The sequence below is a fragment of the Schistocerca piceifrons genome, chromosome X (genome assembly GCF_021461385.2).
Source record: "Schistocerca piceifrons isolate TAMUIC-IGC-003096 chromosome X, iqSchPice1.1, whole genome shotgun sequence".
Taxonomy (NCBI): domain Eukaryota; kingdom Metazoa; phylum Arthropoda; class Insecta; order Orthoptera; family Acrididae; genus Schistocerca; species Schistocerca piceifrons.
The window spans coordinates 86322037-86335658 of NC_060149.1; the positions used below are offsets into that span (position 1 = coordinate 86322037).

Below are 13622 nucleotides of genomic sequence, written 5' to 3' on the forward strand. Positions count from 1 at the left end.
ACCCTATAATAGTCTGTCTCCCATCGTGTATCTCCGGCTCCCTTTTTGTTGACAATTTTATGATCTATTGCAGTTCTCCACGAAGTTGTCCCCTGGAGTGGCATCTACAGTGATGTTTCGATTGTCTTTACTCACAGAGCATTGACAGTGGCTTTCACTTTTCTACTGACAAAACCATTTATAAGAATTTCTGGTAGTGCAATGGGTTTCTTCCACCATCTTTACATCTTGGGCCTGTTGCTCTTTCATTCGCTGAAACTATGAAATTCCTGGGGCTCATGCTCAATAGGAAACTTTCTTGGTCCTCCCACATGTCTTACCTGGCCACCTGCTGTACAAAGTCCCTCAATGGCCTACATGTCCTCAGCCGTACTTCCAGGGGAGCAGATTAGACCACGTACCTCCCTCCTCCATTTGTACCGGTCCTTATCCATTTGAAACTAGACTATGGGTGTTTTGTTTATGCATCTGCATGTCCATCCCTCGTATGTTATCGCAATACTTTCCACCATTGTGGCATCTGTTTTGCCACTGGTGCCTTTTACACTAGCCCAGTTGAGAGTCTGTATGTAGAAGCTGCTGAAATGCCGCTGTCAGACTGCTGTGATTTTCTCCTCAACAGATATGCATGCCATTTGTTTTCTGTGCCTGGACTCCCATTCCTCTTCTCTGCTACCTCCTGGAGTTCACTTTCAGGTACTGCTCTGGCAGCTTAACTTCACACTACCTGCCACTTTCCCAATGGGTGTGAACCCTTTACCACCTTGGCTTCATGCAGTGGTCCATGTTCACCTTGGACTTCATTCCCTTTGTAAGGACACTAGTCCAGATTTAGTCTATTGCGCTGTAAGTTTCTCAACCTTCACACAGAACTTAGCAATAATACATTTGTATACACTGATGGCTCTCGGACTAACCGTGGTGTCGGGAGTGCCTTCGTTATTGGCACAGACCTTTGGCATTGGCTTCTGGAATGCTGCTCAGTATTTACAGCATAGCTCTTCACCCTGTATGAGGCCACGCAGTGCATATGGCAACACAAGCTTTTAAGTTATGTCATCTGCCTCAGTGCTCTTCAGAGCCTCTGTGTGGTGTACACAGTCCATCCCTTAGTGCAATGGGTCCAAGAAAAAGCTTGCACTTGCTCACTCTTGAGGGAGCCACTGTTATGTTTGTGTGGTTCCTGTTCATGTTGACTAATGGGAAATGAAGCTGCTATCGCTGTTGCCGAGGGTGCAGTCCTCTTACCTTGGCCCGCTAGTTCTTCCATTTCTTCCCATGGTCTCAGTTTTGCTGTCTGTTATCAGGTGATGTCACTTTGGTGTATTGGGCACTGTTGTTTCAGTCATCGCCTTTTGTTAAATGGTGATCCACCACCACTTTGTGCTCATTGTGCTCAACCTGTGACATTTAATCATTACCTCAATGAATGCCCTTTTTTTTTAACCACTTACGTTGTAATGTATGTTTGCTGTCGGAGTTATCGGCTGTTTTAGCGAACAACATGTGGGCTGTAGACCGCATTTTATTTTTGTCTGTTGTAGCAATATAGTGAAGGTAATTTAATCTTGAGTTCGCGACCTCTCGTGTGTCTACAGCATATTTTGTGGGCCTTTCTCCAAGAGGAAATCCTTGTTTTTAGCTGTCATTCCTTCCATTGATTGGGCTTAATGTGTACTCACTTTTAATTCCTTTTTTGTCTTCATGTTCTAATGTGGGTGGTGTGACCTTAGTTGTTTTTGCGCTCCAAAACAAAACAAAACAAAACAAACCTCTCCCATCCATCTTCTTGGTTTCCTGAATGCACTGTATCACAGATTCATCCAAAAAGAGGATGTAACAGCTTTGGATGCAGCTAATGCTACATACTGTGCTGTTAAAAACAAATTTGTTTGACAGCTGCTTTCCTGTGTTACTTGGCAGTACATATTTGAAGCTTATTTTTGGTTGTATCAAGTTGGAATTATGATTATAAAGAAGTGCGTTTTGTGTTAAGTGAGAGAAATGTATACTGCTTGGTAATAGCTTCTACAGCCATACCTTGGGTCACATTTGCAGATTTCCTGTTTCTGATTATGTATAATGAAAATAGATCTACAGATTAACTAGTAAATTAAATTGCCATTGCCATATATTAATAATGATTTTGTAGTACCTTCAGGAACAATTATAATACAATCAGCTGTATTGTTCCAGGATGAAGAGTCAACAGATAATGCTGATGAGAGCTCTTCATCCTCTGAAGAAGAATTGAAACCTATCAGTTCCTTTATCAATAACAGAAGGAAGATGTTGGAAGTAGCATTCTCTGCAGTCAGTGAAGATAAATTAAAAGCAATAGTTCCTCCTTTTCTCAAGGTATGTCTCATTGCTCTGTTATCTATCATCTCCATGAAAAAAAAAATTCTACATAAAGAAGTGTGTTGAGTCTTTGATTAGCATTTATATTGTATGTAAAAGGTTTGCAGTTCTGGTATGAAATTGTCTTAAGTAGGTAAAGTAGAAAATAGTGTCTGTGCAAGAATAATTTGAGCACTTAAAATCAATAGAGCATATCATTATTATGTTATTCTAGAATGTGTTTTGCAGAAGCAGCGTAATGAGGAATTAGACTGCTAACATGGCATGGAAACACACTTTCAAAAAGATTAAGGAGTTGCTGATGTTGCAGTGAAAAGTAGCAACATTGAGTGTTGTTATGAAGAAGAAGAAGAAATGGAACAGTCTTTTTTATGAGCAAAACAGCGATTTAATTATGCTCATGAGAAGTGAAAAGTAATTAACAACAGAAATACCCCAGCTCAATTGGCTAAATCTCAATAAAAAGATTTTACAGGAATGTCCAATCTACGACCCCTCAGTCATTTATCTATAAAACTCCAAATTTGTATACAATAAATGTTCAAAAGTTAATGAATGTAAAGAGTACAAAAGGCCAAATCGCTGAAGAAACTGCAATGTGTAAAAAACCATTTCTTACCAGCAGGGCCATTAGAGGTATTATTTGATAGAAAGTTAAACATTTACTTGAAACAATATGTTGACACATGCAATACTCACATAGCCAGAAGCTGCTGTGTTGTTGTATGTTCCTCCCTTATGCCTCATCAGAGTGCAAATGTAGAGTTTAAATGAAGTGTTAAAACACAACAGTGTGAAACAGTATGCATAGTAGACGAGGGTATCATGGACATGCTACATCATTTTCAGTGTATCTGAACTGCAATACTTAAATACTAAAGTTCATTGCAGTCACATCAGTAACACTCCACATTTACACTTCAGTGAAGAATAAGTGAAGAACATACAACACAGATTTATTTTTTATTTTTTTTAAATAAGGAAATAGGACTCCACAAATACTTCATGTGTCAACGTACACTGTTTCAAGCAAATACTTATCATTATACCAAAAATACCTCATTTATGATTTTTGTGGTCCTGCTGATCATAATTGTTTGTTACACACTATTGTTTCTCTGTGACTCATGTTTCTTTATTCTGTAAATTCATTAACCTCAGAGTGTAAAATTTTACAGGTAAATGATATTTTAAAATCATTATTTGGTTTTAGTTGTTTGAGTTAGGGCACTTGCCTTGTAAGATGAACAACGGATTTACAGGTTTGTGCTCAATCATCAGTGGACAATGCATTGACAGACAGCAAATGTAGGTCATAAATACATAGGTTACAATGAACCCATCATAGTGTGTGTAGAATGAGTATGTTGGAATTGGAAACTAAAAAATAAAAGTTTTATCACCTGGGAAATCTCAATAACAGAATTGTATGACAGAGATGAACATTTAGACTTGCAGTAAATGTTTTAAAAAATATATGGTTGTTGATTCTGCTGCTAGATTATGTTATGTGGGTCCATGATATTTCTTTGAAGCAACTGTGAGATATCTTTAAGTTGTTGCTGCTCATTACTGCTGGTGTCCACATTGCGGTGATCTTATGAAGGCCTTGTCCAGAAGTTATGTGTGTGTGACAGACTATTGTCCTAATAGGTGACAGTAGCATGCCCAAAGCTTCGTATTGAGAAATGAGATGTGGCCTTCCACCCATGTGTGATATTTTAGGTATTGCTGCCAGGCTTCACTGTAGATAGGAGCTGAACCAAAAATTGGTAGCTATTTGAGTCCTCAACTATGATGTGCTATTCTCATTTTCCTCATTGGGCTCTAGTGGCAGCAGGTGCAGGGTTCCAGGCTGTACCTAGCTGGAATCCCAAATGTGTAATGATAAGGTTACCATGTGTGAGAATATTAATCGTATCCTACAAAAACGTGTCTCAGAATTATGAAACTGAGGATATCCATATGTGTTATAGAAATGTGTGTGTGTGTGTGTGTGTGTGTGTGTGTGTGTGTGTGTGTGTGTGTGTGTGTGTGTTCTCCGCTTCTATCTCCTCCTAAACCGCTGGACCGATTTCAACCAAACTTGGTACATTTATCCCTTACTGCCAGGGGACAACTGTTTTTTGTGGGGGTAAGAACCACCTACCTATGATAGTTCAGGAGATATTACGCCATAAACAATGAGATTCATGAAAAGATTTATTACTTCTGTGCTACCAATTCTATTTGCAACATATTTTGGTGACACTATCCATATATGCCGCTGAATGTACCTACACAAACATATCATTGCAAGACATACAGTTCAAGAGATACCGCACTGAGATGACTGAAAAAATGCCACATCAAGCATGAAGTTTTAATACGTACTCCTACAGTTGAGGCAACCTGAGGAAATCTGACACCTGGCAGTGCTTTTGACAGCTTTCAAATGTGAGCCGCAAATGGCTGTGGGTGAAAATGATAGCAGTCTATAGAGCTGTGAAGAGGCATTATATAGAGCGGTTTATAAAATTGCGTTGCAGGCACATGAAGCACTTGAGGCCACCATACAGAAACTTTCAGAGATTGTGTGTCTTGATTTGGATGCTGTACTTATACATTTTGACAACTGTCACTTATGTCAACTCCCAGTTTGTGAAGATGAACTCACCTAGTTGGAAACCTGAGAAGTTGATATGTGGCAACTTGCAAAGAAAGTAAAAAGATCATTTGAGGGTGTAATTTTTGTCTTTTCATAGAGAACAAAGTATTCTGTGTTAAGACACTGTTATGCTGCTCCAGATTTATCCAGTTAGCCCACACATGCATGAATGTAGTATTTGTTGCAAAAGACCTGCACTGTGTGACATATTTCAGTTACATATGACATTCTGCATTGACACAAAATTTATTATGCTCCTAATTTCTGGAATCCCTAGCAATTTCCTCACTTTTGCAGGTGGATGAAAGACACTAATGTTTTGTATGTCGAAGATTCTTCCTATTCTTAAATTATGACAGAACATGGCAAGAAGGCAGTGATAGTGAGGGACTCGGTTTCCCTGGACTGAACTCAATTGTTAATTCGTTCCTCTGAACAGCCCCTGATTGAGGGTGTGGAATATGCCAGGTGTCAGATAGTGACAACTTATCTTGCAAATATAAATAAGTGTGAGGTGGCTTGCAGTACATTCCATGCCCCAGCTTTCTGGGGTCTTTCCCTACTTTCTAGACGTTCATTTCCTATCTTTTTTTCACCACGATTGTAAAATGAATATTTGGGTAAGGATAAAAGAAACTCTGAAGAAATGTTGGTACTGTTCCTGCTACACAAGCGCACAGTGCAAATGTGTTATGTTTTTAAGACTGCTGACTGTAGTGCTTTCTCTTAATAGTCCTCTTCAAAATAGTTTGTGACTATGGGAGGCATCTTGCTCAGTCCTGTATCGCTGTCTACTTGCTCGAGGTCCCAGTCCTTGGAAAAGGACTATTGTAAATTATTTAAATACACAAAGTCATGATCGTAATTAATTTGGTTGTTTTTATTTTTAGATGACCATCTTCAGTGTTCTAAAAAGATTATCTTCAGATCTTACATTCTGTGAAGAGAAATAAAACATAATCAAAATTGATGCTAAAATTAAATAATGTGGTAAAAAAGGGCTGCTTACATACCATTGATGACTGTAGGAACAGTAGGCATGGAGCAGGCCCATAGAGAACACTGCTAAATACAGCTTGGCAGGGGGTAGCTAAATAGTGGAAGCCCCGCCCATTGTCTCTGGAATAACATCATTGGTAGCCGATGGCCATTAGACTTGATCACATTGTGCGATGAACATGTACAGGGTGGAGCAAATAAGTGACGTGGATGAGTGGATACAATTGGACATGAATGTGCATATGTGCATATAACCACACCCTGTGACTACAGTTACTTCCAACAGGATGGAGCACCTGCCCATATAGCTGGCCAAACCTGGGAGCACATTTGCACACCTTTACACCTGACAGAGTTGTTAGTAGAGGTCTGTCTGGTCATGGCCACAGCTGGCCACCTGATCTGCCAGTGTGTGATTAATTTGTTGGGGGGAGCCCTCAAGTGTAAGTTGTATCACAACAACCCTCATGGTCATCAAGAACTACAGCAGAATATTTCAGATGAGATTGAACAATTCTAGCAGTCCAGCTTTGATCCACTTTAGCAGCTTACTGACCAGATCTCAAAAGTGCAAAGAGATGAATGGTGGTCACTTTCAACATCTGCTACAGTCAGGTTAGTACTGTATTTCTGTTCCTTTGCTGTGTTTCTTTGTTTACTGGAACTCCGTTCTCTGTGCCACTTTTATTTGCCCCACCCCTATTACGGATGTAGTTACGAGTAGTTCAGTCCTTAAGAAAACAGCAGCAGATATTTTCAAGTTATAAAGAATAACACACATTATTAAAAGCAACAAAATAGAAAAACAGTCACTACCTAGTGAACAGGGCTCATTTAAATGAGCAGGGCCTTCTGGTAAAGTAAATGTAGCAAAAACAGTCGGTAGGATGCTAACTTGGTAACCAAGGAGACGATATATGTTCCAGCATTAGTAAAACAAGTTACGATTTCCCACTGGCAAGAAAAATGCCAGCTAGTAACCATGGAAACAACGTGGGATCAATAAGTACCGTCATGTGCCAACAGATGTATGTAACCATCTGCAGCTAGTGTAATACATTTATGTAATGCATATTTTACATAAATTAGCTACTTGCTATGCCATTATGTTTGCCAAAATATGATTGTTCTTTGTTTAGATGGCCTAGTCACTGCTTACAAGGAAAACTGACACCTAAAGCATGGATTAAAAGATGTACAGCCACTTTGCACCAGTGTAAGATACATGTAGTTGCCATACATTTTATACAGGGTGTTATGAAAAGGTACGCCCAAACTTTCAGGAAACATTCCTCACACACAAATAAAGAAAAGATGTTATGTGGACATGTGTCCGGAAACACTTAATTTCCATGTTAGCGCTCATTTTAGTTTCGTCAATATGTACTGTACTTCCTCGATTCACCGCCAGTTGGCCCAATTGAAGGAAGGTAATGTTGACTTCGGTGCTTGTGTTGACATGCGACTCATTGCTCTACAGTACTAGCATCAAGCACATCAGTATGTAGCATCAACAGGTTAGTGTTCATCACGAACGTGGTTTTGCAGTCAGTGCAGTGTTTACAAATGCGGAGTTGGCAGATGCCCATTTGATGTATGGATTTGCACGGGGCAATAGCTGTGGCGCGGTACATTTGTATCGAGACAGATTTCCAGAACGAAGGTGTCCCGACAGGGAGACGTTCGAAGCAATTGATCGGCGCCTTAGGGAGCACAGAACATTCCAGCCTATGACTCGCGACTGGGGAAGACCTAGAACGACAAGGACACCTGCAATGAATGAGGCAATTCTTCGTGCAATTGACGATAACCCTAATGTGAGCGTCAGAGAAGTTGCTGCTGTACAAGGTAACGTTGACCACATCACTGTATGGAGAGTGCTACGGGAGAACCAGTTGTTTCCATACCATGTACAGCGTGTGCAGGCACTATCAGCAGCTGATTGGCCTCCACGGGTACACTTCTGTGAATGGTTCATCCAACAATGTGTCAATCCTCATTTCAGTGCAAATGTTCTCTTTGCGGATGAGGCTTCATTCCAACGTGACCAAATTGTAAATCTTCACAATCAAGATGTGTGGGCTGACGAGAATCCGCACGCAATTGTGCAATCATGTCATCAACACAGATTTTCTATTAACATTTGGGCAGGAATTGTTGGTGATGTCTTGATTGGGCCCCATGTTCTTCCACCTATGCTCAATGGAGCACGCTATCATGATTTCATACGGGATACTCTACCTGTGCTGCTAGAACATGTGCCTTTACAAGTACGACACAACATGTGGTTCATGCACGATGGAGCTCCTGCACATTTCAGTCGAAGTGTTCGTACGCTTCTCAACAACAGATTTGGTGATTGATGGATTGGTGGAGGCGGACCAATTCCATGGCCTCCACGCTCTCCTAACCTCAACTCTCTTGACTTTCATTTATTGGGGCGTTTGAAAGCTCTTGGCTACACAACCCCGGTACCAATTGTAGAGACTCTTTGTGCTCGTATTGTGGACGGCTGTGATACAATACGCCATTCTCCAGGGCTGCATCAGCGCATCAGGGATTCCATGAGATGGAGGGTGGATGCACGTATCCTCTCTAACGGAGGACATTTTGAACATTTCCTGTAACAAAGTGTTTGACGTCACGCTGGTACATTCTGTTGCTGTGTGTTTCCATTCCATGATTAATGTGTTTTGAAGAGAAGTAATAAAATGAGCTCTAACATGGAAAGTAAGCATTACCGGACACATGTCCACATAACATATTTTCTTTCTTTCTGTGTGAGAAATGTTTCCTGAAAGTTTGGCTGTACCTTTTTGTAACACCCTGTGTGGTGCAAGTATAGTACTGTACTGGTCACGAAAACTGTGTGAGGTAACGGGCGAGTTGTGGCGCCCTGAAAATATTCTATGTTCGGAGTTAACGTGGCGGCGCTGGGTTCTCTCGGCGGGCCGTGGCTCGTCGGTGGCCACGTGGTGCCGAATGTTAGCCGGCATCCAGGCTGACCACGTGGCTGGGAATTCCTTGGTGATGCTGTGCCGGTGAAAGTGACTTGTATGCCGAGAGTGCCAAAGATGGTGGACTTTGTGAAAACCATCATGGCAGACATTTCACAGTTCGTATAGAAATTAATAGTTGCCAATGAATCATGATACCTCAAAAAGAAACATGTACATTACCATTATTTGCATGATGATTCTGATGGTGTAATCAAATTTTCAATGTCTTTATTAGTTTAAAGTTTAGTATCTGATGATAAATGATACAAGTAACACCCAGCAAAGAATTTCCAAAATCTAAACAGTTCATCCGATTTTGTTGATTGATGTGTCTTTAGAAAACTGTTAGTGTAAACCGAAATTGGTATAAATTTCAGGCATGTAACTTGAATAGTACATGAGTTATTGGAGGTCAAAGAAAGCACAGAGACATTAAGCTACTGGCTTACTTCTGTTCTATTCCTTTGATATATGTTTATTTAATTTGTTCACGTATTTAATAACGTGTATTAGAGTGTGTTTATGGTCCAGCTATAGGAATATTTATTTAGTTTCACGTTATTTAAATGTAAATCCAGTATTTTGAATGCGTTTCATTATGTTTGTGAGTGTGCATTGGCTTGGAGTCAGGGCGGGAGTGCTCTAGCCAATCACAGCGAACGTTCCAAAAAGGACACGTGAAGAGACTGTATGGAGGTGGGTGAGGAGCATTATTTTGAGAGAGGACAGAGGAGTTCTGGTCAGTATGGAAGAGGACACAGGAGAGTTCTGGACAGTACGGCTTGACGGACGCACGGTTGCGGGAAAGACTTGAAGAGTGGAGCAGTTTGCACATGGTCACGGGAGATAGAAATATTTCGTAGTGCCGACTTGTGCACTTGTGAGATTTCCGTGGCTTCTGCAGTGAAGTTGTAGTATGTGTTTAGAGTGAATATCATGTGGGCTATGTTGTTGTTCATAACTAATTAGGTGAAATAGGAATCTATTGTTTCCCTGTTATTCAACTTGTATTTTATTTAATGGCTGGACCATCGACACCAATAAGTGTTTTATAGTAATAAAGGGCATTCTTAAAGGTACTTCTGCTATCGTACTCATCATTTAAAGTCATTAAAATAGTACCTGCAGAATTTATTTAATTGCAATCTTTCATGTATAAATGTTTGTTACGTTCAAAATTCGCAATTTCTGAGTGATAAGAACCTTCGACCATTTGATTCTTGTGTATATTCATATTGTATACTGTAGACTCAGCAGTATTTGGCTTGTAATGCGGCAACTACGTAGCCCAGCCTCTAGGCAATGAAACCAGCCAAAACTTTCAATATTTCAACTCTGAGTCGGAGGGTACGTAGTTGAGGGCCACCATTTCATTTTAACTTGAAAGCCTGCGACTGATGACGACCAGGACAGCGGTGAGCTGACCACATGCATCTGGTGATGCCCAAGAGCTGAGGATGACACGGCAGCCGGGTGGTACTGTTGGGCCTTGAAAGCCTGTTCCGACAGTGTTTTCTTGTTTGTTTGTTTGCTTGCAGGTTCAATCTTTCATATTACAAGTAATAACCTAAATACCTACCTAACAGTTCTGCAGAACCGCTTTCACTATACCACTTCATCACTGTTATTAATCATTCTTTGTGGCTAAGACTTAACTATGTTCTAAAATCATTTGGATTCTTGATGTATGCATGTATTTTGTGTTTTCATAAAAGTTAACATATATTTCATTATCCATTATGTAAGACTGTATTATTATATTTGTAAACAGCAATGTGACCATTTAAATGACAAATGTTATCTCCATGCAAACAAAACACTATAACAGACTGCAAATTATATGTACATATATAAATATTTACCAAATGGTCATACAGGATAGCTCTTACTGTACCACCCCTTCACTGTCATTAATTTTATTGCTCTTTGCAACTAAAACTTATTTCAACCTTGAATCTAGTGCAGGCTTAATATATACAAGTATCTTCCACTGGTACAAAGTGGATGTGTGTTGAAATCCATGCTTTAGGTCTGCATTTTCATTGTAAGCTGTGACTCGTCCATTTAAACAAGAAACAATTATATCTGGGTGAACGTAATGACATATCCAGCAGCTAATTGATGGAAAATATGCATTACAGAAATATATTACACAAGCTGCAGATGTTGGCAGATGACTGTACTTGCCCATTGTTTCAATGGTTATTAGCTGGGGTCCTTATTTCCAGTGTGATTTCATAACATGTTTGACTAATGATGGAATTGCCTCCTTGGTTACAAAGCTGGTGGCATCCAACTGCCTGTCTCTGCTATGGTTATGTTTACCAGGAGGCCCTGCAGAGGGCAGCCCTCGTTTAAATGAGCCCTGTCATTGGGTAGTGAATGTTTCTTTTCTATTTTATCACTTTTTAAAATGTATATTATTCTTTATAAAATCAAAATATTCCATGTTGTTTTCTCAAGGACTGAACTCCTCATAATTACACACCTAATACACGTTCTTTGCATAATGTAATCAAATCTCGCGGCCATTGGCTACCAATGACGTTATGACAGAGACAATGGGTGGGGCTTCTGCTATTTAACTACCAACAGCCGAACTGTATTTAGCAGTGGTGCAGGTGGACCTGCTCCACACAAACGGATCCTATGGTCATCGATGGTATATAAGCAGCACTTTCTTACTACGCTATTTTATTTTAGTGTCCGTTTTGATTGTTACTGAAGCATTATGTTTTATTTCTCTTCACAGAAACTAAGATCTGAAAATGATCTCTAAGTAGATTGAAAACAGTTATCTAAAAATAAAAATAAACAATTGAAATGTGTTACAGATAACTTTGAAACTAGGGCAGGCAGAGCTAAAGTAGTTATACGTAATTGATTGACAAATTCATACAGTGCAACAGATGCCTATTTACAGATGTTAAAACTTTTAAAGTATAAAACTGAATGAAAAGTCCTGTGGTCTGCTGTAGCTGTATTTATTTAAGTCAATTAGAGATTCACACAACTGGTTTTGCTATATTAAAGTTGCATCTTCTGGTGTATATCTTTACACAAAATTAATATTTTGATAATGGGGAAATGAAGTTACTTCAGATATTGTAAAGTACCGAGTGAAAGGACTTAAACAGTGAAGAAAATATTATACATTTAGTTAGAAAACTTGATGTAGATCACATAGGCCCCACAAAGAATGGGCCTGCTTGTATTTAATAAATAAAATTTGTAATTTCATTCCAAAAGAAGGTTACTTACAAATGCTATGTCATTTGGTATAGGGAGTTGTTACAGAATGTCGCAGAGTAACAGTTGCTGTGGCTAGGCAGAGTTCTCAGCCTTCCTCAGTTGATAAAAACCACCATCAGTGATGAATGTCCTGCCTGAAAAGCTAAAAGTTAAGAAATACAATTAGGAATAAAAAAATGATACTTGATTAAAAACAGTGAAGCAGTAACTAAAATAAAAAAAGAGATTGGGACAGTCCTCATGTAAAATGGAACAGCTGCCAGAAATGGAAGTGACCTGTGTTAAAATCATGAACTGCCATCACTTTACCCATTAAAATATGTTCCTGTGGGCCTTCGTAAAGCAACAGATAATGCCCTTCATAAATGTTATCCAGTTGTTGTTCCATGTTACATGGGGACTGTCTCAATCTCTCTTTTATTTTAGTTACTGCTTCACTGTTTTTTTAATCAGGTATCAGTTTTTAATTCGCAATTCTATTCCTTAGCTTTTCAGAGTGGACATTCATCATTGATGATGGTTTTTGTCAATCGAATCAACTGAGGAAGGCTGAGAACTCTGCCTAGCCACTGCAACTGTTACTCTGCGACATTCTGTAACAACTCCCTATACCAAATGACACAGCATTTGTAACCAATCTTCTTTTGGTATGAAATTACAAATTTTATTTATTAAATCCATATTAGCTCAATCTTTGTGGGGCACATGTGATCCACGCCTAGTTTCTTAACTAGACGCATAATATTTTCTTCCCTGCTTAAGTTTGTTCACTCAATACTTTGAGATTTCAGATAACTTCATTTCTCCATTATCTAAATATTAATTCATAACATTTTCTGTACGGATATACACCAGAAGATGCAACTTAAAAGTTGTGTGTGTCTGTAATCAACTTAAATAAATACAGCCACAGCAGACCATTGGACTTAACATTCAGTTTTATATTTTAACAGTTTTAACACCTCTAACACTATTACACAGTATGAATTGCTCAATCAGTTTGCATACCTTGAAAGTGATAATGACTGTATGTATTGAAATAAGTTATAATATTGTAGAGATTGCTGTTTTTCCTGGAACAATGTTCCAAAAAAAGATAAGGAGTATGTTGAAGTAAGCACTTGGCCATAATATCATCCTCAAACTTGCTGACAGTGAGTTTCAAAGAGTTTACAGAAATGAATTTTTGTGATTAGAGGCAATGTTGACTAGCACTGCAGAGTGAACTCCTACAGTTGCTATTTGCCAGCAGCAACCACCTGAAGGTGGCAAGCAGTTGCCTCAAGGTAATATTGTGGGAGTTACACTATGTGATATGACATCAGACCTGAGAACTGTATATTCAACAGATGCACTGGGAAAGA

At 39.2% G+C, this 13622-nt stretch overlaps 1 protein-coding gene across 1 annotated transcript in view; it reads left to right on the forward strand.

Annotated features, from left to right (window-relative positions):
• The window catches only part of LOC124723110 (caspase activity and apoptosis inhibitor 1-like), a 248694-nt gene that overhangs the window by 128621 nt on the left and 106451 nt on the right, over window positions 1–13622 (forward strand). Inside the window, exon 3 of the mRNA XM_047248291.1 lies at window positions 2197–2358. Within this exon, the coding sequence (XP_047104247.1) occupies window positions 2197–2358 (162 nt within the window). The remainder of the gene's footprint in view (window positions 1–2196; window positions 2359–13622) is intronic.